Source organism: Chionomys nivalis, chromosome 2, assembly GCF_950005125.1.
Source record: "Chionomys nivalis chromosome 2, mChiNiv1.1, whole genome shotgun sequence".
NCBI classification, from domain to species: domain Eukaryota; kingdom Metazoa; phylum Chordata; class Mammalia; order Rodentia; family Cricetidae; genus Chionomys; species Chionomys nivalis.
The window spans coordinates 105421778-105446930 of record NC_080087.1 but is presented as its reverse complement, the minus strand read 5'-3'; the positions used below and the strand labels follow the sequence as shown (position 1 = coordinate 105446930).

The following is a 25153-nucleotide window of genomic DNA, read 5'->3' as shown; positions in this document are numbered from 1 at the left end:
CTCCAGGCTCTCTCTCCATGCTCAGAAGCTCCAGGCACTGAGCCAGGCTTTGAGGGCCAGCCCCCAGAGCCTGCCCTCCCCCACCCACCCGCGATGTTGCTGCCTCCCATCTGCCTAGCGAGCTGCTTATCAGGTAACCAGAGCCCTCAGCAGCATCCACGCCTGAAACAGGAAGCCCTGCTGGGCCTGCACACAAGCTCACAAGCCGCCACTGAGAATCCGACTTAGGATGGAAGAGCAGCAGGCGCTGGTGGCCTCCAAGGATGGGGATGTAGCCACCTTGGAGCGGCTACTTGAGGCGGGTACCCTGAGCCCAGGCATCACTGATGAGTTGGGGGCTGGGCTGGTGCATCATGCCACCCGGGCTGGCCACCTGGACTGTGTCAAGTTCCTGGTGCAGAGGGCCAAGCTGCCCGGCAACCAGAAGGCACACAACGGGGCCACACCAGTTCATGATGCGGCCGCCACTGGCAACCTGGCCGAGCTGTGCTGGCTGGTCCGCGACGGGGGCTGCGGGCTGCAGGTAAGCTAGACTAGGGTGGCTCTATGCCTGCTGTCCAGAAGGTCTGGTCCCTGGAAGGTCCTAAGCTCTGTCTCAGTCAGTGATGTGTGTCTCTGCCTCTCACTGCCCTCCACCACCACCACCCTCCAAAAAACCCAGAACAAACCCTTGAACACCAAGGCCACATCAGTTACCCTCATATGTGTACAGAAAAGTCACCTGGGCTTTTCCACCCCTCCCCCAGCAAGGAGCACATCAGGCCACCAACGATGGCCTTGCCTATGTTCAGGATCCCATCTCTGATCAGACCTGATCAATAGGACCTATTCCCCAAAGAGTCAAGAAGTGGATTTGTAAAGAGGCACCTTGGGCTCTCAGGATCTTGGAGCCCTGGGGACACAGGCTGACAATTGTCCTAGTGAGAAGGTTCTCAAGTCGCGTGATCATCCTGCTAGAACATGTCTATTAGAGCTACCAGCCTTGTCTCTGCTTGCATGCCTCTACCTGCTTGGTGCAGGTAAGGGACAAAGGCTGTCAGCCGTGCTGCAGCTTGGGAGCACAAGGAAGCCATCGAGTTGGACGGAGACAGAAACACCAGTGGCACAGGGCTTAGAACTGCTCCAGCCTCTACGCCCTTTTTTCAAGGGTTCTTCCAATGACCCCTGAGGGCAGAGGGCAGGCACTGGCCCATTTCCAGATTCCCTTTGGATTATGGTACCTTCAGGGAATGCCCAGGTCTGCCAGATGCCTAACGCCTTCAGGAGAAATGCCTTGGGGACCATCCTGGGGTGGGATGAGAGGCAGAGGTTTAGAGGTCTCTGTCCTGGAACACCTGCAGTGAGAATCCCTGTGTTAGCTGAAGCTTTTCCAAGCACCTACAGAATGTGCAGGGACTGAACTGATCAGAAAGGCTGGCAGCTGGAATGGATGGGGAGGGATCCCAGCAGTCCAGCCCAGCTTCTTCCTCGGTCAAGGTGGGGATGGAGGATGCAGGAAGGGAGCCAGAAGCAGGCATTATAGGGTCCTCCAGGAGACCAGCCTCAGTTAGCTGGCCATGCTGGTGGTGCCCAGCCAGGCTGCCCTGGGGCCTGACTAGGCTCAGCATCCTGCTTGTGTCCCGGTAGGACCAAGATGCCTCGGGTGTCTCCCCGTTGCACCTGGCTGCCCGGTTTGGCCATCCAGCACTGGTGGAGTGGTTGCTACATGAGGGCCATACAGCCACGCTGGAGACGCTGGAGGGGGCCTTACCGCTGCACCACGCTGCTGTTAGTGGCGATCTGACCTGTGTGAAGCTCCTGACAGCTGCCCACAGCAGGTGAGAGCCCATAACCCTGCCCGTGGAGCCTGGCCACCGAGGGAGCCCACACAGAGGAGAGGCACATGCTGGTGACCTTTGAGGCAGGCCCTGAGATTCCAGAGCCAGAGGATAAGCAGGGGTAGAAGGCATGGATGCAGGCTCTGCATGGGGAAGGGAAAGCCTTTAAATATAGGTGAAGCATTGCACTGGTCTGGGACCTGCAAGAATTGCACCCACGTGGTACTTGGGAAAAACAAATGCCTTCAGTCATGCTGACCTGGGCTCATCCTCCACACTGGGAACACCTTGACTGGACCAGCCTCATCAAATCCAAGGCCTTGTGCCCGACCCTTTTAGGTTTGGTGGATGAGGGAAGACAGGACCAGACCCACTGAGGCGAGTGGCCTCCAAATTTCTCTTCCCTCCTTCATTGTGTTCTGGTCTGAGCCTTTGTATGAAGCTCACCTTGTTAGAGCAAAGCAGGGCAGAGGGGCTTTGAAAGAAAGAGACCCAAAACCTTGCCCCTTGAGCAAATCATTCAGCTCTGAGCCTCAGTTTCCCCTTTTGCCGGTTGAAGCTTGTAATGGCCCCTCCATGATGGAATAGAGGTGCCCCTCTGGGATGGATCCAGAGTCACTCAGGGATCCCAGAGTCACTCAGGGAGCTGCAAGGTGTCCGTGGAAGCAGGTCATTACTCCCCTGCCTCCTATGCCTAAGTGGCATGCTGGCTCAAGGGCCCCAGACGTGAGGCTGTGGGACAAGGCCAGAACACAGCCAGAGCCTTAGAAGACAAACATGCTTCAGCCAGGAGTAGTCAAGAGCCAAGCCTTACTGCTAAAGAAGACCACCTTACCCAGTCCCAGTGAGCGAGGCACTGTGGCCAAGCGAAGACGCTGCTCAGTGGATATAGAGGCTATGCCCGTCAGGGTTGCTCGGTGGCAACAGCGGACACTACCAGCCACAGTGCCACAGAGGCAGAGGGGTTCTCTGGGAGTTAGGGGTCCATTCTGTGTCTCTGCAGGGATGGCTGAGAAGGCAGTCAGGATTGTGACCTTCCTCTGTCCAAAATGATTGATAGGAGTAAACTTGACCCAGGCAAGGAAAGAGAGAAAGGAAGGACTCTGGCTGCAGGGGGCGGGCATGGAGGCAGAAGCTGGAAGGAATTAGGGAAACTCAGACTATTAGGTCAGGGATCAGGGATCAAGAACAAGGACATGTAGGCACCGAGCATGATGTCAGCTTGGGGAAGGTCACTGACCCTCCCTGCAGCTGGTCACTGGGAACCAAGGGTTCACACAGGCCCAAGAGTCACCTGCGGAAAATCCCCCCAGTGCGGCCCCCGCTCAGCCTCCCCGGGGCAGTTCTGGGTGCAGGCCTCACGAGTCTCCCTCCATCACAGTGGTGTGAACCAGCAGACTCGCAACGGTGCCTCTCCACTCTACCTGGCCTGCCAAGAGGGCCACCTGCATCTGGCACAGTTCCTGGTGAAAGACTGTGGGGCCGACGTGCGCCTACGCGCCTTGGATGGCATGAGCTCACTGCACGCTGCGGCCGCCCGTGGCCACTACTCTCTGGTTGTCTGGCTGGTAAGAGGGTACTGTGGGGAGCAGGACACTAGGAAGTCCGGGCGCTGAGCCAGCTGGGCCTGGAAGAGGACTGTCTAAGGCACTGGGGTAACACAGGTCACAGGTCACCCAGAGTATGGGGTGGAACTCTGAGATGCCTGCGGAACCACAGGAGACACAACAGCCCCCAGGACTCTTGGGGCCCCTTCCTTAGAGTTGGGTGCTTCTCTGGAGTCCACTTGGTGTTGCTGATTGTCCAGGTGCTCTGTCACAGATGCCAGCACCTGGCCTGAACCACTCAACCACACTCAAGCCCTGGTGCCCCAGAGCTCTGAGCCAGGCCCTCACCTTTCCCAGAAGAGAAATCTCAAACTCCAGAGTGACTGGAGTTGGGCCAGGGTGGGCCAGGGTCTTCTCACCTTCACAAAAAAACCCAGCCACCCCTGGAGGAGGTAGGCACCTCAAATGTCCACTAGCGATTCTATAGTGTTCATGAATTGGGAAGTCCCTTTGGAGGAACAGGCGGAAGATGGACAGGAAGTAGCTTGAAGTGTACAGTGGTGGGGAGCAGGACTCAAGGCCGTTTCTCGGAAGAGGATGCATCACACTCTGGGCTGGATGGAGTGGCAAAGACAGAGGGGGGCCTAGGTGGTGGACAAGGGCTCTATGCCAAAATTTGCTTACGCAATAGAAAGTCATTCTGGCTGCCCATGAAGGAAGCAGGGACGGGGCTCTCTCTCCTCTAGTGCTCCCTTCCGTCTCCCCTCAGGGCCTTCATTCTTGCTGTGCCTTGTGCCATTCTGAGATCCCTGGGTGTTCCTGGTACTGGCACCTGGCCAACAACACATCTGGCTGGCACCATAGCCATCATTCCCACCCGCCATCTGGAGGTTGGGTCCTGCCTGTCACCTGGGTTCCCTGGGCCTGGCAGTTAGGGTGAGGAGACATAGAAAGAGCAACATTCCCTCCACCTTTGTTTGACCCCCAACCTCCTAGGGGTCCCAGAGGTTGTGTCATTTGCCTTCATTTCTCCTTACGACACCTGCCCGACCACGAGTGTGTCTGTCACCCGTGTGTGCTGCTCCACCACCCCAGCTCCCTCAGGAGAAAACCTCATTTTCAGGCTGCCCAGTTCCCCAACACCTTTTTGACCTCGAGGCCCTGGCCCTGGCCTTGCTTGCAGATCTAACTCAGTCACTGAGACCATGACCCTCACCTGTACTGTGTCCCAGGTCTGAGCCTTGAGTCGACTAGCCTGCCACCTGGATATGAGCCAGCGGAATGTGTTGGAGAAGCAGCCACGGTGGTGACTTGTGGCAGGGCATGGTGGTTAATCCCCTGAGACCTTTGGATTGTGCTGAGGTGGGCACACGTTAGCCTGACAAACACCGTGGGCTATAGGTCTTACCACAGAGGGGAACCTTGCCTTCGTGGAGAATACTGGCCCCATTGCCAGCAGCGAAAAGGGCAGAAACATCAGCCCTTAGCCCCTCCTCTAAGGAGTTTCCTGCTGACAGAACACAAAGACAATCTTGGATGTCCACACTTCAGCAGACAAGCCCGTGGGAAAGGGGACACCGCCTTTGACGGGAAAGCCTGAGAGGACCCCAGCTGGCCCTGAGGTGCCCTCACAGGGCCGATGAGGCCAGAGACAAAGGCAGGCCACAAGGCCCCAAACAACAGGACAGGCCCCAGGCCTTGTGACCATCTCTGGGCCAGAGCTATGGGGGAAGGTGCCATAGCACCCAGGCCTCTGGTAGCACCCTCCCAGAGGAGCTGAGACACCAGGGGCTGCCTGTGCCTCTCCTACTGCTGAGTGCCCATGTGGTGTTCCTCTGTTGTTGTGGGGTTCCAGAGTTAAAGTCCTGTGCTCATATAACCTGCCCCGGCCTGGGATGCTATGTAGGTCACAGGGCACGTGGGACAAGCCAGCTCTGCCCTAAGACTCCCTAAGGATATCTCCACTGCCCACTGAGGATCACAGGTGGGGAGTCCTGTTTCTGCTCTGAATGTCACCGTCCCTCCTCCCTGAGGACCTGGCTACCCCGGGTCCATCTTCAGCTGACAGCTGTCTTCCTGGCTTTTCTCACCAGGTCACGTTCACAGACATTGGCCTGACAGCACGGGATAACGAAGGAGCCACTGCCCTGCACTTCGCAGCTCGGGGCGGCCACACGCCTATTCTTGACCGACTTCTGCTCATGGGTGCCCCCATCATGAGAGACTCCTGGGGAGGGACTCCCCTGCATGACGCAGCCGAGAACGGACACATGGAGGTATATCGCAATGGGTGGGGGGGGCTAGGACTCTGAGCTGGCATTTCGTCAATGTGCCCTCGAGTCCTCCCAGGAGTCCTCTGAAATGGGTGTCAGCACTACCCTTCTATAAGGGTAGAAGGGGTACAGCAGGCAGAGCACATGCCCTAGGTGCCCAGGGAGACCCTGTTCCCTGCTCTGCGGGGTGTGTGTGTGTGTGTGGTTAAAGGCTGATGTCGCATAACTTAGACCTGCTGGCCCAGGTGGCCCAGTTTCCAGAAAGGAACCCTCAGAACCCACTCCACGCAAGGGCGAAAGCGTCACACAGGTCAGGAGGCGCCCAGTTCTGAGGGCTGAGGCAGCTGGTGGCCTGTCTGGGTTTGGTCTCATGCAGGTTCCTTCTCCCACACCCTTCCTGTCCTGAGAACCCTGAGCTCCTCTTGGTCCTCTCCAGCTTCCTGGATGCCTTATGTGTTTCTGATTTTTGCCACGGTTGCCTTGCAGTTCTCCAGGCCGACTGGGCTCCTCTACGGGGGTTGTCCCTGGAGACAACATGTGTCCAGTGGCCCCAGTGGCCCAGCCTGGGTCAGAGTTTGGGTAGCTGTTCCCAAACAGAAACTCAGGCAAGAGAACCCCACAGAGTGCAGTCACAGAGTCACTGAAGGCAATCCTGGCCCAGCAGGTGGCAGTTACCCAGGGACCTTTCTCTACCTCCCTCACCTTCCAGGCAAGGATCCCTCTCACTTGCTGGACTCTCCCGCAATTCCTGCTCAGCTCACTCCAGCTCCGTCCCCTACCTGGGCCAGGAGAGCCTGCCAGAGTCCTTGGGGACCCTCTCTGTCCTGTCTGAATGGAATGCCAGGTGGCAGTGTGCTAAAGAAGGGAGTCCCTCCCGCCCCACCCTTAGGGAATCTGCTGGGCCTACCGCTGGCGACAGACACTCTGAGCTCTCCCCTTTGGTCATCAAGCCCCAAGTACACCCCAGCTCCTTTTTAGGAGCAGGCGATGCAGGGCAGTGGAGTCCAGATATTATTGATATTATTTTCCCATGCAAGACTGTGTGGAAGCCCATGGACCCAGCGAGAGGAGCTATAGCTCTACGGGCTCCCTGGGAGGGGCCACAGAAGAGAGGGGTCCACAGAAGAGAGGGGCCCACAGAAGAGAGGGGCCCACAGAAGAGCATGTCCTCCCTTTAAGTCTTACAGAATCCAGGACTCGCAAACCTGAAGGTCCTCAGGAGCTCAAAACTGGGCTCCTGCCTTCCTGCCCCCTGGCATATGAAAGCAAACCAAAGGCTGGGGTGGCACCAGACACCCTTGTGGTGCACAAACATGTATGCTGGCAAGACACCCATACACATATACATAAATGTAATACGTCTGCTTAGGCTCTGGCCTTCCCTGTAATTACAGCTCAGCTGCAGCCTGCTTCACAGCCGTGCCCATGACAGGTGCCACAGATCAGGCTTCCTAAGACGGGGGCACCTAGGTGGCCTGCAGCCCTTGGCCTGCATAGTGCTTCCCCAGCTTAGCTTAACCTTCAGGGAACTCCAAACGGTGCCAGCAGCTCACTCTACCCTCCAACTCTGGTTTTAACTGGTCCTGGGTGGGCTGGAGGAGGACTATGGCAGAATCCCCAAGGGGTGCTCACCTGTGCCTGATGGGAGGACCATGGATGAACAGTATCAGTAAACCCATCTGCAAAGAGTCGCATGACGTGGGTGCTCACGGGAAGGAGTAAGAGGGCTGGGTGAGGTCAGTGTGGCGGGGGAGGCTGGGAAGAGAGCAGGGTGAAGCAAGGCTGGTGGAGGAGAGAACTCATGGGCAGAAGGGCCATAGAGCGGTGTTGGGAGGCCACCGCAGGCTGCTGTGGGGTGTGAGGGCAGGCACGGTTCACGCTGTCTGAAGGAGGGCACTGTGGCAGGAGGACAGGGCGAGCATGGTGAGACCGCCTCAGGCCAGACGTGTGGCTAAGACTATCTTAGCTCTCTACCCAACTAACTCCAGAAAGAACACTTAGAAACCTCCAGGGTTGGTACCTATCCTGTGGAGGATCCGCCATCCACTGTGTCTTGTGCCCTGAGGGCGTGCCCACACCCTCCCTTGTCCACAGTCATTCTCTCAACAGACACAGAACCGGAAGTGTTTGTCAGTCAGGGGGTTCTGTGGAGGTCATCCCTCTGTGGGTCCTGGAAACTCAGGGCTGGCTTAGGTGGTTACAGTGATTGGGGTGCTCTTAGGCTGGTTACAGTGATTGGGGTGCTCTTAGGCCCATGATGGGGACGGGAATGTTAGCTCAGCCAGAATGGTCCCACTCAGTGAAGAATTAATTCACTTACATCCAGTGAACCTCCTCAGGGCTTGGGGCTCCATCTGCAGCCTTGAAAACCGCCTGTGACCCTCTGAGCGAGTGCCCTCCCCAGCGTGCCTCACTGCCTCGGTTAGAACTGAGTGCACACGCCTGGCCCACTTGTGACCAGATTGTGTTTCAGATTTCTCTCTAGGAATAGCTCCACAGTGTACACAAGGGGACAGGCATTTCATTTCATCCCGCCTTTGAAAATGCTGCCACTGAGAGCGATTGCTGGGCCTGGCTGGAGCTTTACTGGTCTGGCCCTCTTTTTATTATTATTATTATTATTATTTTGCCTTTTGGTTTTGGCACTACCCTTGTTCTCAGTTAAAATGCCAAGGAAAGATGCTGGCTTTGCTTTTTACTTTTTTTTTTTTTTTTTTGAGACAGGGTTTCTCTGTGGTTTTGGAGCCTGTCCTGGAACCAGCTCTTGTAGACCAGGCTGGTCTCGAACTCACAGAGATCCACCTGCCTCTGCCTCCCGAGTGCTGGGATTAAAGGCGTGCGCCACCACCGCCTGGCCTGGCTTTGCTTTTTAAAACAATCTTGTATAGCCTAAAACCCACTGTGTAGCCAAGGGTGGCCTTGGGCTTCTCATCTTCCTGCTTCTGTCTCCTGAGTGCTGGGACCTTGGACATGCACCAACAAATCTGGTTTGTGTGGTACTAGTTACTGGTCCTGGTGATTGAACCCAGGGCTTCGGGCATGCTAAACAAGGACTCTACCAACTGAACCGCATCCCCGGCCACAACAGCCTGACCTTCTGGTTGTTAAATTTGTTATGGTTCTGCATACAGATAAATCAAATCATCACCTATAACCCAGGCGTGGTGGTACACGCCTATAATCCCAGCACCTGAGGAACACGAACAAGAGTACTGCAAGTTTGAGGCCATCCTCGTAGAGAGACCCTGTCTCAAAAAGGAAAAACTAAACAAAAACCAACAACAAAATCCAAACCAGGACAACAAAAAACCTTTCATGTGATCTTGAGACAACTATGAAATGAACCTGTGGCCAAGATTGCTATTCAGCTTGTTAGTTAAAGAAAGCCGTAATTCCCGGTGACCCTGTGTGCACAGATAAGCAATGTTGAGAGCCTTCACAGCTGAGTAGAGTTGGCCACAGGTCATGTCCACCTATTCTCTCGCCTTCCTGTGAGCAGGAGTCTTGTTCAGGACATCTGAGCTGGAGGTCAGAGTCGCAGACAGAGCAGGGAATCCCCCGGGCAAAGTCCAACGGGACCCCTGGGGCCTTCCTCCCTTTCGCTACCTTTCTCAGCTGCGCCGGATTCAGCCATCTGGCCCTTCGGTTTCCAGTGCAGGGTTTTAATTATTTAGAAACGGCGTGTACGGGTCGATGCTATCGCACATAGTGTTTGTGTTAGGATAGCAAGTGAGGTAGTGAGACGCGCTGGGAACAGAAGGTGCAGGGTGTGCTGGGGCCGAGGCTTCAGGACGGTTGTCCTCAGCGACCCGGAGCTCCTACTTGTTCACAGGGCAGTTATGGGGCCACTGGGGTGGATGGGTAACTCATCATTACGTGGTCTCTTCATGGCCTTTGAAGAATTCCTAACTTCTCCATTCCCCTCTGTAAACCTGAAGAAGCCGAGGCTCCCACAGCGGCTGGGAGATAGAGCTGGAGCCTGGTGCACAGGGGCCCCAGCTTTTCAGACGGAGGGCTGAGACGAGTGTGAAAAGCTAAAGGGGTGAGAGAAAGCAGTAACGGGGGACTTGGGGAAGAGCCATTTTTCAACAGTTCTGTTTCTTCAATTCTTAAAATCCTACCGGCTTTCTCTTTTTAAATAAAACAAACCCACAAATCTATGCGTTCTTCCCACCCCGTGCAGATCGAGCTCCCACGTGGAATCGTGGGATGGCTGTCCCGCAGTCTGGTGTGTCTGTTGGGAGCTCCCTCAGTGCTACTTTGTGGCTGGCAACCATCCCTTCTTTTTGTATGTTTGCCTCTAAATGTCACTATGTCCTCGTCAGGAGTGAGGGATGTCGTCGTCAGAAATAAACTGGCCCTGGGAGCCAGCTATGGTGAGGTGTGGTGTGATGCCCACTTGCAATCCCAGGACTTGAGGGGTAGAGACAGGAAGATCAAGAGTTCAAAGCCAGACTCAGCTACATAACAAAGTCTGTCAGCCAGGGCTACAGGAGACCCTGCCTAGGGGAAGAAAAAACCAAAATCTCTGTGATTCCCAGCCTTTCTCTTTCGTGTGTGCTTTAAAAGGTGCATCCCAGCCCTTGTCCATGGGAAGGTCAGGGGCCTGTGTTCTGAAGTTGTCCTCCTGTCTACCATGAGGGGACAGTAGGCAGGTGGGCCTTAATTCTGCTGCCTGGATTTGCCAAACTCCTAGATTTGTGCTCTGGAATTTGCCGTCGGTCATAAGAGTCTCAACCCTGGCCTCTCAGACAGCACTTCTGCCCCGCTCTGTCTCTCTTCTCCATCTGGGGTTCATATTATACATATGCTGGACATTATTGTCCTGTGTTAGTCAGCTTTCAATCATGGGGACTGCTTGGCTCACAAGGAGGAAAGGTTTGTTTGGCTCACAGGTTCAGAGTTTTCAGTCCACGGTCATTCTGTCTTGTTGCTGTGGGCCCAGGGTCACACTGAATGTTATTACAGGAACTCTTGGGTTGGGGCTCAGCTCTGTGTACCTCACCTCTGTGAGAGGGAGTGAACAGGAATTAGAGTCCCAGTATTCCCACTGGCCTAAGATCCTGCTTGGCCCAACCTCCTCAAGGTCCTACTGTATCTCAGTAGTGCCACAGACTGGAGACGAAGACAGGCCCCTAAAGGATGCTATCCTGATGATGGCGCACGTCTGCTAGGTTTCCTGTTTCCTTTTTGGGGCTGCAGTATCTCGGTTACATTTTTTAAAGTTACATTTTGAAATTAGCTCACTAGCCATCGGGTTTCCATGAGACATCTTGGTGTGTCTTGGCTTTGGTTGGCTCCACCTCTCCTCAGCCCCCCACCCTCACTGTCTGCTTCAACTCCCAGAATCCCCCTCTTCTCGCATGCCGCAGGCATTCTGCTATCCCTGCAACCACATTTTCAACTGGCTTGTGAGGTGTCTTCCACATGGTTTCCGCATGCCGTCCCTCAGGGTTAGCCTTCCCGTTTCCCGCTTACCCCAACACGCCTCCCTGCTTGTCTTTCAGTTCCCAGTGTTTCAATACTTTGCTTTGATTTTGTCTAGCCTGTCCCCTCCCCTGAATGTGGGTCCTCCTGGCCTCTTCTGTTTGGCTCCTACCTGTGCTTCAGGTTAGATACAAAATTTGAAGCTGGGTCCATGTGGCCTTTGTTGTTCTGGGCCGTGGTGACCTCATTCAGTACAAATTTTTTCCCCATGGGTTCCTGCTGACCCGTGTTCTCTGTCTAGTTCTTCTGTCTCCATTCCTAGTTACAATCGGCGTTTGATGCCCTGTCTGCCATTTTCAATCTGTTGTATCAGGTATTTGCTTTGTTTTTTTTTTTTAATTTTGAGACAAGGTCTCCTCCATCCCAGGCTGGCCTTGTGTTCACCATATAGTTAAGGATGACCTCAAACCTCTGATCTTCCTGCTTCCATTTCCGTGTGCTGGTATTGCAGGTGTGCACAGCACTCCTGTTTATGAAGGGTTTTGGGCATGCTCGGTCAGTGCTCTGCCGCCTGAACCACACCCCAAGCCCCACATCACGTCTATTGCCTATACCATGTCTAAATTTTTACACTCTGGCTTCATTCCTCTGAAAGTCATGATCATGGTAGTTTTTACGTGGAGTCAATCATTTCTCATATTTCCCAGAATCCTTCACTGCTACTGATTGGGTGCTGGACATTCTAATTGGGGAGTCTCTCTGGGTGTAATTGGAGTGACTTCTTATCACCCTTACTATAAGAAATCATAAGGTAAGAGCGAGAACTACAAGCCCGGGTCCATTTTAATCTTTATTCTGTGCCAGAGGTTCCTGGGCCACCTTGAAGCGTGAGGCAGTCAGCCAGCTCATAGGCACCCTTAGCCTACACAGGGGTTTGCTAACTAGAGCCCTTCAGGCAGCTCCTGGTCTCCTTGGTCCCTAGCTCTTTAGGCTTCTAGAACGGTCCTGTTCATCAGCACCTTTGTAGGGCGGGGTGGATCTGGGTGTTAGACTAGCCCCTCTCAGGCCTCCCTCCTCTCCTGGGCTTGACCTCATCAGCCCTCCCTTCTTTGTCCTCTTTGGTGTTTAGAAGGCATGTGTGTGCCGTCCTTCAGTTGCTCCACTTCCTTTTCTGTAGGGGACCCATCTGCTCGCCCGTTGCTCATCTGCTCCTGCCGTGGCCTCCTCAGAGGTTCAGACTTGCTCCTTGGCCATGTCTCACCAGCCACCCCAGACTCGCAGGTGTCAGCACCCAGGGCATCCTTTACTCCAGCAAAGTCCTTCCCGCACCTTTGCCGCCATCCCGTCCAGGCTGTACCTCCTCTCTCCAGCACCATCTGGGGCCAGGCTTGGCGCGCTCTCCCCTTCCTCTACACTGTCTTTGCAGGTTCTATAACCTCCCCTCCAGGGCACCCCAGCCTCTCCTGCTACCCCAGAATCTCCCATGGTTTATCCAGCTTAGATGGCTCGTGACTATGCCTCCGCTTGGTCTCGCTTCAGCCATGAGCTCTGGAGAATCTGGCTTACCGACCTGAGAAAGATGCCTCATTCAGTTCTGGACGGAGTCTGACAGGGAAAGACAGAGTCACTGGCAGGTTGCTGAGCGGCCAAGCCTGCAGCCGGGGAGGTGGCCTGAATGTTCCTGTTGACAGGCATGTGGTGAGCTATGTGTGTCATCGGAATATTCCATTCTCCGCAGTGCTGCCAGACCCTGCTCTCCCACCGCGTAGACCCCTTTCTGCGGGATGAAGACGGCTATACAGCGATGGATCTGGCAGACTATCACGGACACCAGGATTGCGCCCAGTACCTGCGGGAAATGTCTCGCCTGGTAAAGTCTAGGGGCCCTGTCTGTCCTGGAGGACTGGGGAGGTGGGCTTGGCAGCTGACTACGGTGCTCCTTTAACATATCTCTCTCACCTCAGACACTTACCAGGAACAAAGGCCTTGGAAGAACCAACTAAGGCAGAAAGAAGCAGTGAGGCAGAAAGCCAGAGGAAGCAGAGGCCAGGCTGCAACACTGGCCAGGGCAGGAGCTGTCATGGGAAGGTCCTGTGACAGGGATTAGTCTGTGGTGGAGGCTGAGGCAGTACGGGACAAGCCATGCCTGTCATGTGGACCATAGAAACTGTGTTTATGTCTTGGAGACGTTACTTTAGGCTGAGCACACTCAGGGGTGGAAGCAAGACCCCACCGAGGCTGAGGTCTCTCTCACACAGCCTATCCTTCTCCAGAGGTAGCAGGCTCACCCTACTCTATGTGTGACTCTCCATCCCTCAACCTCTTGGAGCCAGGATCCTTGGCTATCCCTACTGGTCCCTGCTCCCAGCAAGGACAGAGTCCAACAGTTTGCTGATTGAACAAAGAAGGGAATTCACAGAGGAGTGGGTTGGTGTGAGCAGAGGGCCAGGGGGAGGAGATAGGGGAGCGGGGCAAGTAGGAGGGTGTCCCTTGTGGGTGTTGTTTGGTGACTTGGATCCAACTCTTCCCAGTGCATCTCTTCCTACTCTACCCCCTCCCTCCGCATCCAGCCCAAGGCAGTGACCATGATGACTCCCACCAGTTCCCAAAGGTGCCACCCCTTCAGGAAGGTGACCTGTCTCAGTTTCCTGAGGTTTAGGGGGCACTGAGGTTTAGGGGGAAGTCCTCCTGGGGCTCACTTGAGGGGATTCCATGTTTCTTCTCCTATGAGGACGTCCCCTCAGAATGCCAGGAACCAACTGAAACAGAACTCTCCTTGGCTCTCTGGCCTGTGCTAGGTCCCTCACAAGGTCACAGTCACATTTTACTGCAGCATGCCTGATCCAGCGGGGTATAGTTCGAGGGGACCGCAAGGACTTTAGGTGGGGCTCCGCCTGGGGTAGAAATCTCAGAAGCTGGCATTTAACTGTTTTGGAAGTAGACCGGGGACTATACACTAGGCTGTGCCTGTCGATGCAAGGTCCCTTCTCTGGCTGGGACTGAGCAAGCGACAGGCTGGTTTCTGGAAAGTAAGTGGGGCTGCACATTCTGAACCCAGGGATACCCCAACTGAACATGCTAGGCTCCTGTCCTCACTGGGATCTGCCCCATCCTGGGTAGCTGCTGAGATCAGGGGGTGGGAAGGGTGCTGATCCTGCCTCCCCGTAGCAGGAGTACCTGCTCCCATGGACCTGGTCCCATCTAGCTTCCCAAAGTCCCTGACTAGCCGCACCCCAGGCATGATGTGAATTCCAAGCCAGAATTCTCTGTCCGTGCAAGTTCTCGGCCTTCCAGGCCCCCCCCCCCGACCTTACCCCACCCCTGAGAAAGGGTTTCTGCTTATTCCCTTGTCCCTCCGGGCTGGGAGTAGTAACAAGCCCATTTTTGTGTTCCTGGGGTTGGTCTGGTTCTAGCTGTGTCTGCGAAGTTATATAGGACCCAAGGCAACAGGACACCTTCTTACCTGGGGACTATGGTACCTGGCACTCCCAAGTCTGCATGGAATCCCCATGGGCCTAACATGGTTCATCTACTTCTGGTACCCCAGTACCTTCCTCCTTGGTCATATGTGGGCACCCACTTACGCCCTGCATGCCTGACCCTTGACCTCGTGGGGGCTCGGGAAACATTTAGAACCTCATAGTTAGGGTTAGAGTTTGGTCACCACGGTGTCTTCTTGATGGTACCTGGGGACAGATAGGGGAGCCTGACTCCACCACTGTTAGAGTTGTCCCCTAGGCCTCCCACCTCATGTGGGAGGGACAGGCTGTCAGCTGCAGGCCGGCAGCAGGGGGAGCGCGCCTGATGCAATATTGATGGAAATGCAATATGCAGAGGTTGTCTGCACTGGCTCTCGCCTGTGGGCCTGAGGAGACAGTGAAATCCATTATTCCCCGGACACCACTGTCCTGAGCTGCTCCCAGGGGACCTGTGGGCCCAGGAGAGGCAACCTGAGTGCTAGGCTGTCATTATCAAGAGCGGTCCCCTGAAGGGTGCACCTGAAGGGTGAAGTCATGACCACTTCACATCAGGGGTCTGTGGGACCTTGGCACACCCTCTGCTGAGTGTGGGGCCTGCATGGAGTCCTGGGGAAATTCAGGCCTTGCTTCTGCCTGAATCTCAGTGTCCCTCTGCATAGCAAGAGATTGGGCCTCCTTTTCTAGGTGGGACAGAGGCCCTTTGGTTACTGAGGCAGTAGCCTGCTGCCCATTCCTCCCTCGGTTGGTAGCCTGACTCCCTGGTGCGGGAGTCTGAAGGCTGGTCTGGAGGTGTCCGCTATCCACCGCAGTCCTGGATGATATGTGTGCAGACCTCCAAGCCCAAAGAATGCGGCCCTCACCCCTTATGGTCTAGGTTGCCCTGTTTGCCTACCTTACACTCACGCCCACAAGTGTAGTGCTGGATCCTCTTGGGCACATGGCACCAGCCTTGACTTCTTCATCCTCAAAGCAGGTCTGAAGACCTTGTCTCGGGGCAGAAGCGGTGTTCCTCTCCTGCTCCGTCGGGATGGCCTCATCAACTCGGTCACCCTCTTCTCGCTGCAGGGGGTTCCGGGGCTCCTTCACAGGAAGACTGGTGCTAGAGAGGGCTGGGGATTTCCCCGGACAGAGTCTTGTCTGGGGCGGAGCGGAGATGGCTGCCCACAGTAATGGAATCTCAGTTGCGGTGAATGGTGTCCAGCTCCGTCTGAGGTCATGATTTTCTCAGCCCGGGTGGCATTACAGGCCTGTAACCCAGCTCGCCACAGCTGCCCTCCATGATTAATGCATGGCAGGCTCAGTAATGCTCAAATCTCACCAAAAACAAGGAAAGAGGTGGTAGGTGATGGAGCCGGGGGGGACTGTTACCCTCAGAACAGCTGTCTGGGCCATGGTATGCCCAGCCGTTGGGACCAAAGGACGCATGGAGTCCGGCACCTCCCCCCTTTCTATACCCAGGATTCCCTCAGGGTCCGCAGCCAAGACTGAGAGGCAAGGATGCGGGGGTTCCCGCTGCCTGGAGGGCACCCTCATTAGGCTTCTTCCTGCCCAGGTTCAGAGGTGTCAACACTAGTAGCTTCCTGTATAGGTCCGATCAAATGTCCCCCATGATGCCACACCTTCTCCAGCCTGCCTGTAGCCGTAACTTCAGGCTCACACTGGCTTCCCTTTTTTGTGCAGTGGTGAGAAGGGCCCAGCGCCCAGCCAGCCCAAGGTCCTGAGGGCACTCAAGCTGTTGGTCTGTTCTAAATTTGGGGTGAATTCTCCCAGACCAGGCCAACATCCCACCTGTTCTGTCCTAGCCTGAGGAGTCTGCTGCCAGCCCCACTAAGCCCCCCCCCCCAATTTTTTTCTGAGTGAGGTGGGCAAGGGTACCTCTTGCCCATCCTCTTGACAGTAGATTGAACGGCAGAGAGAGGAAGTGAGGCTCCCAGATGAGTGTTGCCTTGTTCCCAAGTCCCACACTAGTTGATATGCTAAAGGTCCAGATGGCGGCCATGTCCTCAGTGGGCTGGTGTTTCAGTCAAAGACCCCTGAGCCTGAGCACCCCATATCAGAGTGAACAGCATTCAGACTGTTCCTGTCCTGTGGCGTCATCCCTGCCACAGCCCTCGACGGTCAAGCTCAGCATCTTTAGAGACATTGTCAGGTCCAGGAGCAGTCCCCAAAGCCTGTGCTGTCCCTCCCTCAACTGTGTGCTGTTGCCATGAGCCCCTGGGAAGTCTCTCTTTCCCCCACTGTGTGCAGGTAGAGATACTGCAGGTCGGGCTCCTCTGGGTAATGTCAGGTCCTCCACCTCCCAGAGGTCCACCCCAGACCTCTGCTGTGGAGCACAAGGCTCCATGGTAAGGGATCCCACACCTGGCCCCAGCCTACTGGCCACCTGACACCTTTGGCCTTCAAATATTAATGTGATACCTCCTACTTTGGGGGGTACAGCTGCGACAGCCCCTGACAACTGGTACTGGGACGACCACGGCTCCCTGTGCTCGGCTCCATTGCATTTGCTTCTGAGAGCCAACCAGGCTGGAGCAGGCAGATGTTCCAGCCCCGTGGTCCCACGTGTGGGCTCCTGGGATTTGCAGACTCCCGGGATAAGTGAGGTGCACAGGAGGGCGCATGGGGCTTCATGCTGCTTTCGTTTCTCTATTGCCTGGTGAGCTGGGGTCTTGGGTGGCGCGAGACTAAAAGACAGGATGGATTCACCTTAGCCACTCAAAGAGGCCACATCACGGGGTGTGGGCAAAGGCCACCTCTGCAGATGTGGGCAAATTTTGATGGCAGATACAGCAGATCTGTAATCCAAGCTACAGCAGGGGTCCCAGGTTCCTGACATAGACCCTGGCTCCGGGACATGTGTTCTGAATCAGGACTGGTTCAAACCAGAGATCCTCTTCTTCTTGGGGCGGGAGTGAGGTGGGGTGGGGGCCTTGCCAGCACCATCTTGGAGGCCTGACAGTTACGTTGGCTTCTACTGTTCCCTGGAAGGAAATGCCAGGGCCTTGGTAAGGTTGGGTGGATGCTCAGAGGGAACGCTATGTGTGCCCTGTTAGCTGCAGGCAGGAGCTGGGCATCTGCATGCCAGGGGGGCATTGATGTAATGCCGGTCCGTGGAGCTCGGGCGCCCACCGTCCTAAAGACAAGGTCAAGAAGTCTTCCACATCAGCTCTTAGCCAAGAGGCACCAAGCCAAGCTTGCAGGGCTTGGAAGGACACCGGGGAGGTGGACCAGCACTCTGCGGGCCTCACATCTCTTCTCCCTAGCCAGAACCAGTAGGAACAAGAACCCCCAGCTTCTCTGGGTCAGGAGTGGCGGCTGAGACTAATAGGGCATTCAGGTCAATGGCACATTCGATGGTCAGGACCTGAGGACAGGAGAGTGGCCAAGGGCAGTTGGCTACCCAACCTAAACATGGAGGGGCTACCTCTCCAGTCTTTGATGGTCCTGTTTTGGTCTGGCTTGATTGCTAAATGCAGGTCCTGGCTCACCTCTGCCTGAGGTATATGGTCCTCCATCCCCACGTAGGGGCTGAAAAGAATTTTAAATATCCCAACTTGTCTCTCTGCCCAACCAGTATGTCTGTCCTTTTAGGGGCTGGGCAAGCCAACCAACGGTGCAGTAGTTTGGGGAAGGGTGGGCAGCTCCCTGAGACAGCAGATCAGCCTGTACAAAATCTAGGAGTCTTGCTCAGACTCCCTGGACGCTATGTAGCCTGGACTTAAGCCCTGACACCATTGCTCGAAAGGGGACTGATGGGCTTGCAGGAATCTACCACTGCCCTCCCCCTCCTTATCAGTTCTCACCAAACGCCCTGTCCCCAAGTTGTCCTCATGCCCCTGTCAAGGAGGGAGCCAGGTGAGTCTCAGGGGCCAATCTCAGTTGCAGGCAGGTATGTGTGCCTGTGTGCGTACCTGCTCCTACCTGGTTGGGGCTGAAAGAGGAGAATATAGCTCACCCGGCCTCTATCCCTGGAGTAAGGCTGCTTGCTCTCGGGGACCTGAGCTGGAAATGCAAGGGTACAGGCTGTTGGGAAACCCAGCCACCCAGCATGGGTGGGCAGGGAGACACAAGGGGACAGGGGTCTCCCTCTTGCACATTTCTCTTCAGGCCCTCTCTGAGCTACGCATGCCCCAGGAGGTCCTCTAGGCTTGCCCAGCAGAGCTGGGGCAGACCCAAGTCCAGGCTCACCTGAGTCTCCACTGACCCGGCCTGTCCACCCCCAGGTGCCACCAGTCCTGATGACACCCCCGCCCCCCCCATTTCCACCTCCTCCACTCTTGGCTGAAAGGGTCTCCATGGAAGATGGAAGAAGAGAGGACTCGGGACTCAGAAGTCCCCCGTGTGAGTGCTGGTCTCAGAAGGACTGGTCTGGGCAAGGGGTGGAGGGTACCAGGACCCAAGTGGGGGGACTTTCTCTGAGGAGCTAGATTCGGGCGACTGAACACATAGGGTCGCCCTTTCCCACAACTCCTTCTCCCTGGCTTCCTTTGAAGTCTCTGAGGTTGACATTTTCTATCTTGGGTACATTATCATAGTAACCTTAACAGAAGTGAAAGCAGGTAGTCTCGGTGAGACCCAGGTCAGAGACCTCAGCAGGCCAGTGAGTATCCTTTGGAAGGATGGGAAGGGTGGGAAGCACTTGCCAACTGCAGGTCAGCACCCTTAGAGGACTGTGACCAACCCTTATCAAAATGACGTGCGGTGAGCTTTCGTTTTTACCCATGGACAGGTTACAGCCACATGCTCACATGTAGCAGTCTGTGTCTGCCTGTGGGGCAAATGTGCCTATGGGATCTATGTGTCTGTGTCTGAGTGCATGTATCTTCACGAGTGTGCATGGAAGTCTCTATGTGTCTGTGTATGCACTCGTGTATCTGCACGTGAGTGTCTAAGCATGGCTGTGTTTGTGCCCGTGTGCATGTGCCAATCTGTGTTTGTGTATGTATGTGTCTGTGATTGTCTGCGTGTGTGTTTCTGTGTGTGAGAGCATGCATGTACCTCTTGTCTCTGTGTGTCTACTTGTGGCTGTATGTCTCTCTGTGAGCATGCATGTGTCTATATGCCTGTGAGTATGTACCTGTGTGTGAACATGCATGTGCTTGTGTGTTGGTCTACCTGTGAGTGAATGGTTCTGTGTGCTTGCCTGGGGTGTGACACAGAGGTTTCTTGCTCAGGGTTGTGGCACGGTGTATGTTTATAGCGCACAAGGAAAGGGGTAGTAAAAGGACAGGTTTGGGGGTCTGACAGGGCTAGTCTAGGTCCTGGACCTTCAGATCTTGTGGACTCCTAGCTCTGCCCAAGCTGCTGAGAAGTCGGGGGGTGGGGGCTGAGGTAGACAGAATCAGGCAACATATAACCTTTTTAGGAGGCTAGGCCAGAGCAAGCCTTCCTAAGGCCTCTATGAGAATCCTAGTGGTAAGAATTTTGCCGCTGACTACAGGGGGACTTTGGGGCAGGACTACTGGTCCCAGTGTTCTGGAAGGGCAGGGCTGTCCTGGGTCCAGGAGCTGCAGGCTTGGAATCTGCTCTCCCCTACTCTTGCTCTTCTGAAGCCCCTCTGACTCCAGCTGTCTTCAGCAGCTGTAACTCTCAGTCCAGCCTGGCCTGGTCAGCCTGTCCCAAGGGAGCCAATGGGCTGTGCAGCCCCTCTGAGGGTCACCACCAGTCTCCCAGCTGCCCTTAAGGTGAGTGTCTGCCCTTCAATCCCCATCTCTCCACCTCGAGGCTAACACATCCCTATGTTAGCTCAGCCCAGACAGCTCTGAGCACCCCAAGTTTTGTGAGAATCTTGGGGCAGCAGCAGCCCAGGCCCAATTGCAGGAAACACAGAGTCATTCTCTGTCATCCCAGAGTCCTGACCTCTGGACTTAGGGTTGGAAACCACTGGGTGCAAGAGGCAACCAGACACATGCAGGAAGGTTCTGGAGCCTGCTCCTCTGCAGCTTCCAGCCAGTCCTCCCTGCCCACTCTCACTTTTCCAACCCCGCCTTTGCCTGGGTCCCAGAGGACTCTGAAAAATGCCAAGTGGAACTGGTCCTCTCCAAGCTCACAGTTTCACAAAGGCTCTGTAGGCATTGCACTATGCATGTTGTAGGTAACCTCATCTAGGTCATCTAAGACCACACCTGCTCCCTTGCCCTGCCCCTGGGGAGGAGGGGGAGGCACATCCTCACCCTCAGGGCCTCACCTTTATTAGACTAGAGACTGGAGCCGTTGGGGAATCTCAGGACATGTAACCTGCTTGTTTCTATAGGGGCCTGAGATGGAAGCCCGGGACTCCCATGATGGCCTGGCCACTCTGCAGCTGGATGGGCTGCCTTCAGGAGACCTTGATGTGCTGGTACCCACACAGGATGAACAGGGCCGGCCCATCCCTGAGTGGAAGCGGCAGGTGATGGTTCGGAAGTTGCAGGCACGCCTGGGTGCTGACCATCTTCCAGAAGATCAGGTGCCTCAAGGAGGAAAAGGGGAGGAGCCAGAGGTGCTGCAAGGAGGGGAGAGGGGAGGAGCCAGAGGAGGAGAGCCAAGCCGGAGGGAGGGCAGAGCCTTAAGGAGAAGGAGGGCAAAGCTCCAGGAAGAGGGGGAAGAGGAGAAGGTGTTGTGGGGGAGGGAGTGGGTGTTGTGGGGGAGAAGTGGGTGGTGTGGGGAGGAGTGGGGGGTGTGGGGGAGGGAGTGGGTGGTGTGCAGGGAGGGAGTGGGTGGTGTGGAGGAGGGGGAGGCCTGAGGAGATTGCAGTTTTCTAGAAAGCATCTGTGTCTGAGCAGAGAAGGAGCTGTGATTTAGCCTGGGCTTTCACAGGCTTCTGGATACTGATTGGACGAGCAGAACTAGACTCTTGCCCTAAAGGCTTGGGAACTGCACTGTGTTCAGGTTTAGAGCTGAACTGCCCTACAGCACGGTCAACGGGGACAGCCGGCAATGGTTCTGAAAACACTCAAAGTAGGAACACTGCTGCGCCAGTCACATCTCTCCCAGGCTCCGGCTCTAAGGATCCCTGCCTGCTACAGCCTGTCTCCGGCAAATGTGTCTACTTCCTGCCCCGTCTTCAGAAACCAGAGGCACAGCGGCAGTAGTAGGGGGGCTAAGGTTGTGCAGAGACAAGAGGCTCTGGGATATGGAGAAGGGTCGCTAAGGGGTTTGGAGGGATACCTTGCACAAGGCAGAGGTCTCTCTGCTGTCTGGCCCCTTACAAACTCGACACTGCTTATCACAATGCTGTCCATCCCGAGGTTCGTGAGGAGGCAGGCAGGGCTGCTCAGGGATAAGTGGATGCCCTGGGCATCTTGACAGCCAGCACCAAGAGGAGGAGGCCATGGGGAGCAGGCCAATCTCCAAGTGCTCTGGGGTAATCATCCCCTAGGCTCCCATTCTGTAAAGCCAGGGGAGGGCCAGCTGCTGTCCAAGGGCTAGGCTGTGGTGAACCAGACAGAGCGCTATTGAGTGTGCGCTGTGGGGGCTTCTAACCCTGCCTTCTTGTGCCCAGAACCAGATTCAGAGCGGAAGCTCGGGCCCCACCCGTGCAGAACAGGCGACCTGGAGGTACTCGCAGACGCACCAAGCTATCCTGGGCCCCTTTGGGGAACTGCTAACAGAGGATGACCTTGTCTACCTGGAGAAGCAGATCAACGACCTGCAGCTCCGGCGCCGCTGCCAGGAGTATGAGAGCGAGCTGGGCCGGCTGGCAGCCCAGCTGCAGGCCCTCCTGCCCGAACCCCTGGTCAGCATCACCGTCAACAGTCACTTTCTACCCCGGGCTCCAGGCCTGGAAGACGAGGAAGCCCAGGTCCTGGCACCTGAACTCGAAGCCTCAGCCGAGCCGGGGAAGGTCGAGCCCAGCGGGCAGCCGCTGCCCTTCTGGTGCAGCCATATAGGTCGCCTGGTGCGCAGCATGTCCCTGCTGCTGAAGGGCATGAACGGGCTAGCACAGGGAGAGGAAAAGCCTCCCGTCCCCGTCCCACAAGACCCGGGCAAGGATGCCATAGCCGGCCCGCCTCGAAGCGAGGCCCAGCGCGAGATCCAGGAGTGCGGGGTGTCGGTGCGGACGCTGCGGGGGAACTTCGAGTCTGCACCGGATCTTACCTACGCCTTGGACTCCGGTCCTTGTGAGATGGGGGGCCGGCCCGGCCAGTGTCTGCGAGGCTGCTGGTCGGCACCGCCACAGCCTCGAGGCGACGCGATGGGCGGGGAGCCCCGACCGGGCGACACGGAGGAGGCCAGCGATTCCGGCATCAGCTGCGAGGAGGCCTCATCAGAGGCTGGCGCGGGGCCGGGGCTGGACTTGGCCAGCCTGCGCAAGGAGCGCATCGTCATGCTGTTCCTTGGCCACTGGAAGAAGTCTGCCTACACGCCCGCGCTTAGGACTGCCGCCTGCAGGACCTTGGAGGCCCAGCGTGCGCGATCCAGGGGCAACGAGGCCACCCGTAGCTCCCGGTCGCCCTCCCCGCCGCCCAGCGATGGTCCCCGGCTCGGCCACCTGTGGCAGCAGCGCGGCATCATCACCCACCTGCTGGGCACCTGGAAGGCCATCATGGAGCACGTGCCTGCCCGGCAGCTGCGGAGGCTGAGTCGCAGGGCGCGCGGGCCTCTGTCCCCCGAGCAATTCTTGCCGCATGTGGATGGGGCGCCGGTACCCTACAACAGCCTCTCGCTGGACCTCTTCATGCTCGGCTACTTCCAGCTTCTGGAATGCGACCTGCCGGTCGAAGAGCGCAAGATGCGCCACTTACTGTGCTTCGAGGTCTTCGAGAACCTGGGCACGCATGGCTGGGAGGCAGTGCGCGCCTTCCACAAGGCGGTGACCGACGAGGTGGCCGCGGGCCGCCGTGCCTGGACTGATGGCTTCGAGGACATCAAAGCCCGCTTCTTCGGTTCCAGCCAGGGTCCAGTCTGGGACATGGAACCTGGCCGCAAGCTGGGCCTGACGCCACTAGGATCCTTGCCCCACGCTGCTGTCTCTGGCAGCGGCCCTGAACCTGCGACCCCGAAGCTGGGGTCAGACTCTCAGCGGGGCAGCTTCAACAGCGGGGACATCTGTGGCTACATCGACCGCAGCTTCGCCTTCTGGAAGGAAAAAGAAGCTGAAATGTTTAACTTTGGAGAATGACCTGGTGGAATAAATGGGACTCTGGGGGTGGGGTGGGGTGGGGTGGGATGGGGTGGGATGGGGTGGGGTTCCTCTTTTTCATTCTCTTCCTTCCCTGTGAGTCACGTGAAGTGGGCATGGTGTTGGCTGACTCCAGTCTGTCTTCACGGAGACAAGAGGTCTCTTAAGCCATGGGTGTCCATCTCTTCTGACTTGCGGTCAAAGTCTTTGTCACTTGTGAGCCCAGGCTTCAGATGCTGGAGTGGCTATGTGGGCGTGGCATCCCTGTACTGACTAGCTCCCCCCCCATCAGACTTGTTTCTAGCAGTCACCCGGCTGTCCCACTCCTGTTTCCATGGTGCAGATGGTCTCAGCCACAGCCTCTCTACGTCTCCCTTTGGACCACAACCCTGCTTCTGCTCTTTCTTTCTTTCTTTCTTTCTTTCTTTCTTTCTTTCTTTCTTCCTTCCTTCCTTCCTTCCTTCCTTCCTTCCTTCCTTTCTTTCTTTCTTTCTTTTTCCTGGCAACCTCCTATCTGTAACTGGAGTGGAACCATGTCTAGTCTGAACAGTCTCCCTGGCAGGAGAGAAGAGGAGGGCAGGAGGGCTTATGGAGGAGACTTCAAAGCCCCAAGGCAGGCAAGTGGCCTTGCCCTGACGACTGTCCTGCTGGTCAGTCATAGCCTCCGCTGTCATGCAAGCAACATCTCTCCTCTGATACTGCCTGATCCCTGAGGGAATGTTCCAGGCTAGGCCTTTGTCTTCCAGCCGACCAGCCCCTCCCAGACCCACAAGTGGAGGCAGTAGCAGGGCACAGGACGGTCCTGTGAGCAGGGACACCAAGAATATCCACCAAGAGGTGAGGGGTCCTCTGAGCAGAGAGGTTGCCGCCCTCTGAAGGTAAACTGAGTTTCTGGGAATAGCATTCAGCGAGGGTGGGACACACCAGGGGTGTTCATGCAGGCATCTGGGTGTCACCTATACAATACCCCATTCCCGGTTAGGTACGGAGAAAGGAGCCAAACACCCTTGGGGATTCCAGGTACTATAGAGAGCTACAGCAGCCAGGGGCTAGAGAGGGAGCCTCCAGATGGCTGGCTGTAAGAATGGCGCGTCTTCAGCTTCCGGTGGCATGCAGAAGAATGAGCCACCACCCAGCTCTTGGGGCCCAGAAGAACTGGAATGGAACCCATGGGAACTTTGGGTTAGGGGATTTGTGAGGAAACTACATGGGAAGGGAATCTGCAGCCAACCTCCTTGAAGCAAAGGCATGCTCAATGAGGACAGGCCATCTCCACGAGTCTCCTGCAGTGTCCCCACATCACCACTAGGGGGAGCACGGAGCCCTAACCTTTGGGGCTGTTGACTGGAGCAGAGCCCACTCGGACCAAAGACTAGGCAGGGGTTCCACAGAAAGGGACCTCCAGGAAAATAAAACTGGCGTGGGTAAAGGGTATTTTTGCTGGAAGAGCCACAAATTCCAGTAGTATAGGTCCTGGCTACAAGTTGCCTACAGCCCTAATCTACCC

The 25153-nt window shown here is 56.1% G+C and overlaps 1 protein-coding gene across 2 annotated transcripts; it reads left to right on the top strand.

The window, feature by feature from the left end:
- The first annotated feature begins 229 nt into the window (after positions 1-229).
- Espnl (espin like) lies at positions 230-23646 on the top strand. Of its 2 annotated transcripts, XM_057763151.1 has the most exons (10): positions 230-523; positions 1627-1817; positions 3199-3385; positions 5458-5640; positions 12803-12924; positions 16241-16257; positions 18777-18884; positions 20124-20227; positions 20797-20991; positions 22033-23646. In XM_057763151.1, exons 1-10 carry the CDS (start codon positions 230-232, stop codon positions 23644-23646), a joined length of 3015 nt encoding a protein of 1004 aa, XP_057619134.1. The 2 variants fall into 2 exon arrangements, with proteins under 2 accessions (XP_057619134.1, XP_057619133.1); XM_057763150.1 differs by lacking the exon at positions 16241-16257 and having other exon boundaries at positions 12803-12947; positions 22027-23646.
- Positions 23647-25153: the final 1507 nt, after the last annotated feature.

Coding starts and splice junctions, on each gene's coding strand:
- Espnl (XM_057763150.1), top strand. CDS start 230: ATGGAAGAGCAGCAGGCGCTGGTGGCCTCCAAGGATGGGGATGTAGCC. Junction 524..1,626: donor ACGGGGGCTGCGGGCTGCAG/GTAAGCTAGACT, acceptor GTGTCCCGGTAG/GACCAAGATGCCTCGGGTGT. Junction 20,228..20,796: donor GTCTCCCAGCTGCCCTTAAG/GTGAGTGTCTGC, acceptor TTGTTTCTATAG/GGGCCTGAGATGGAAGCCCG.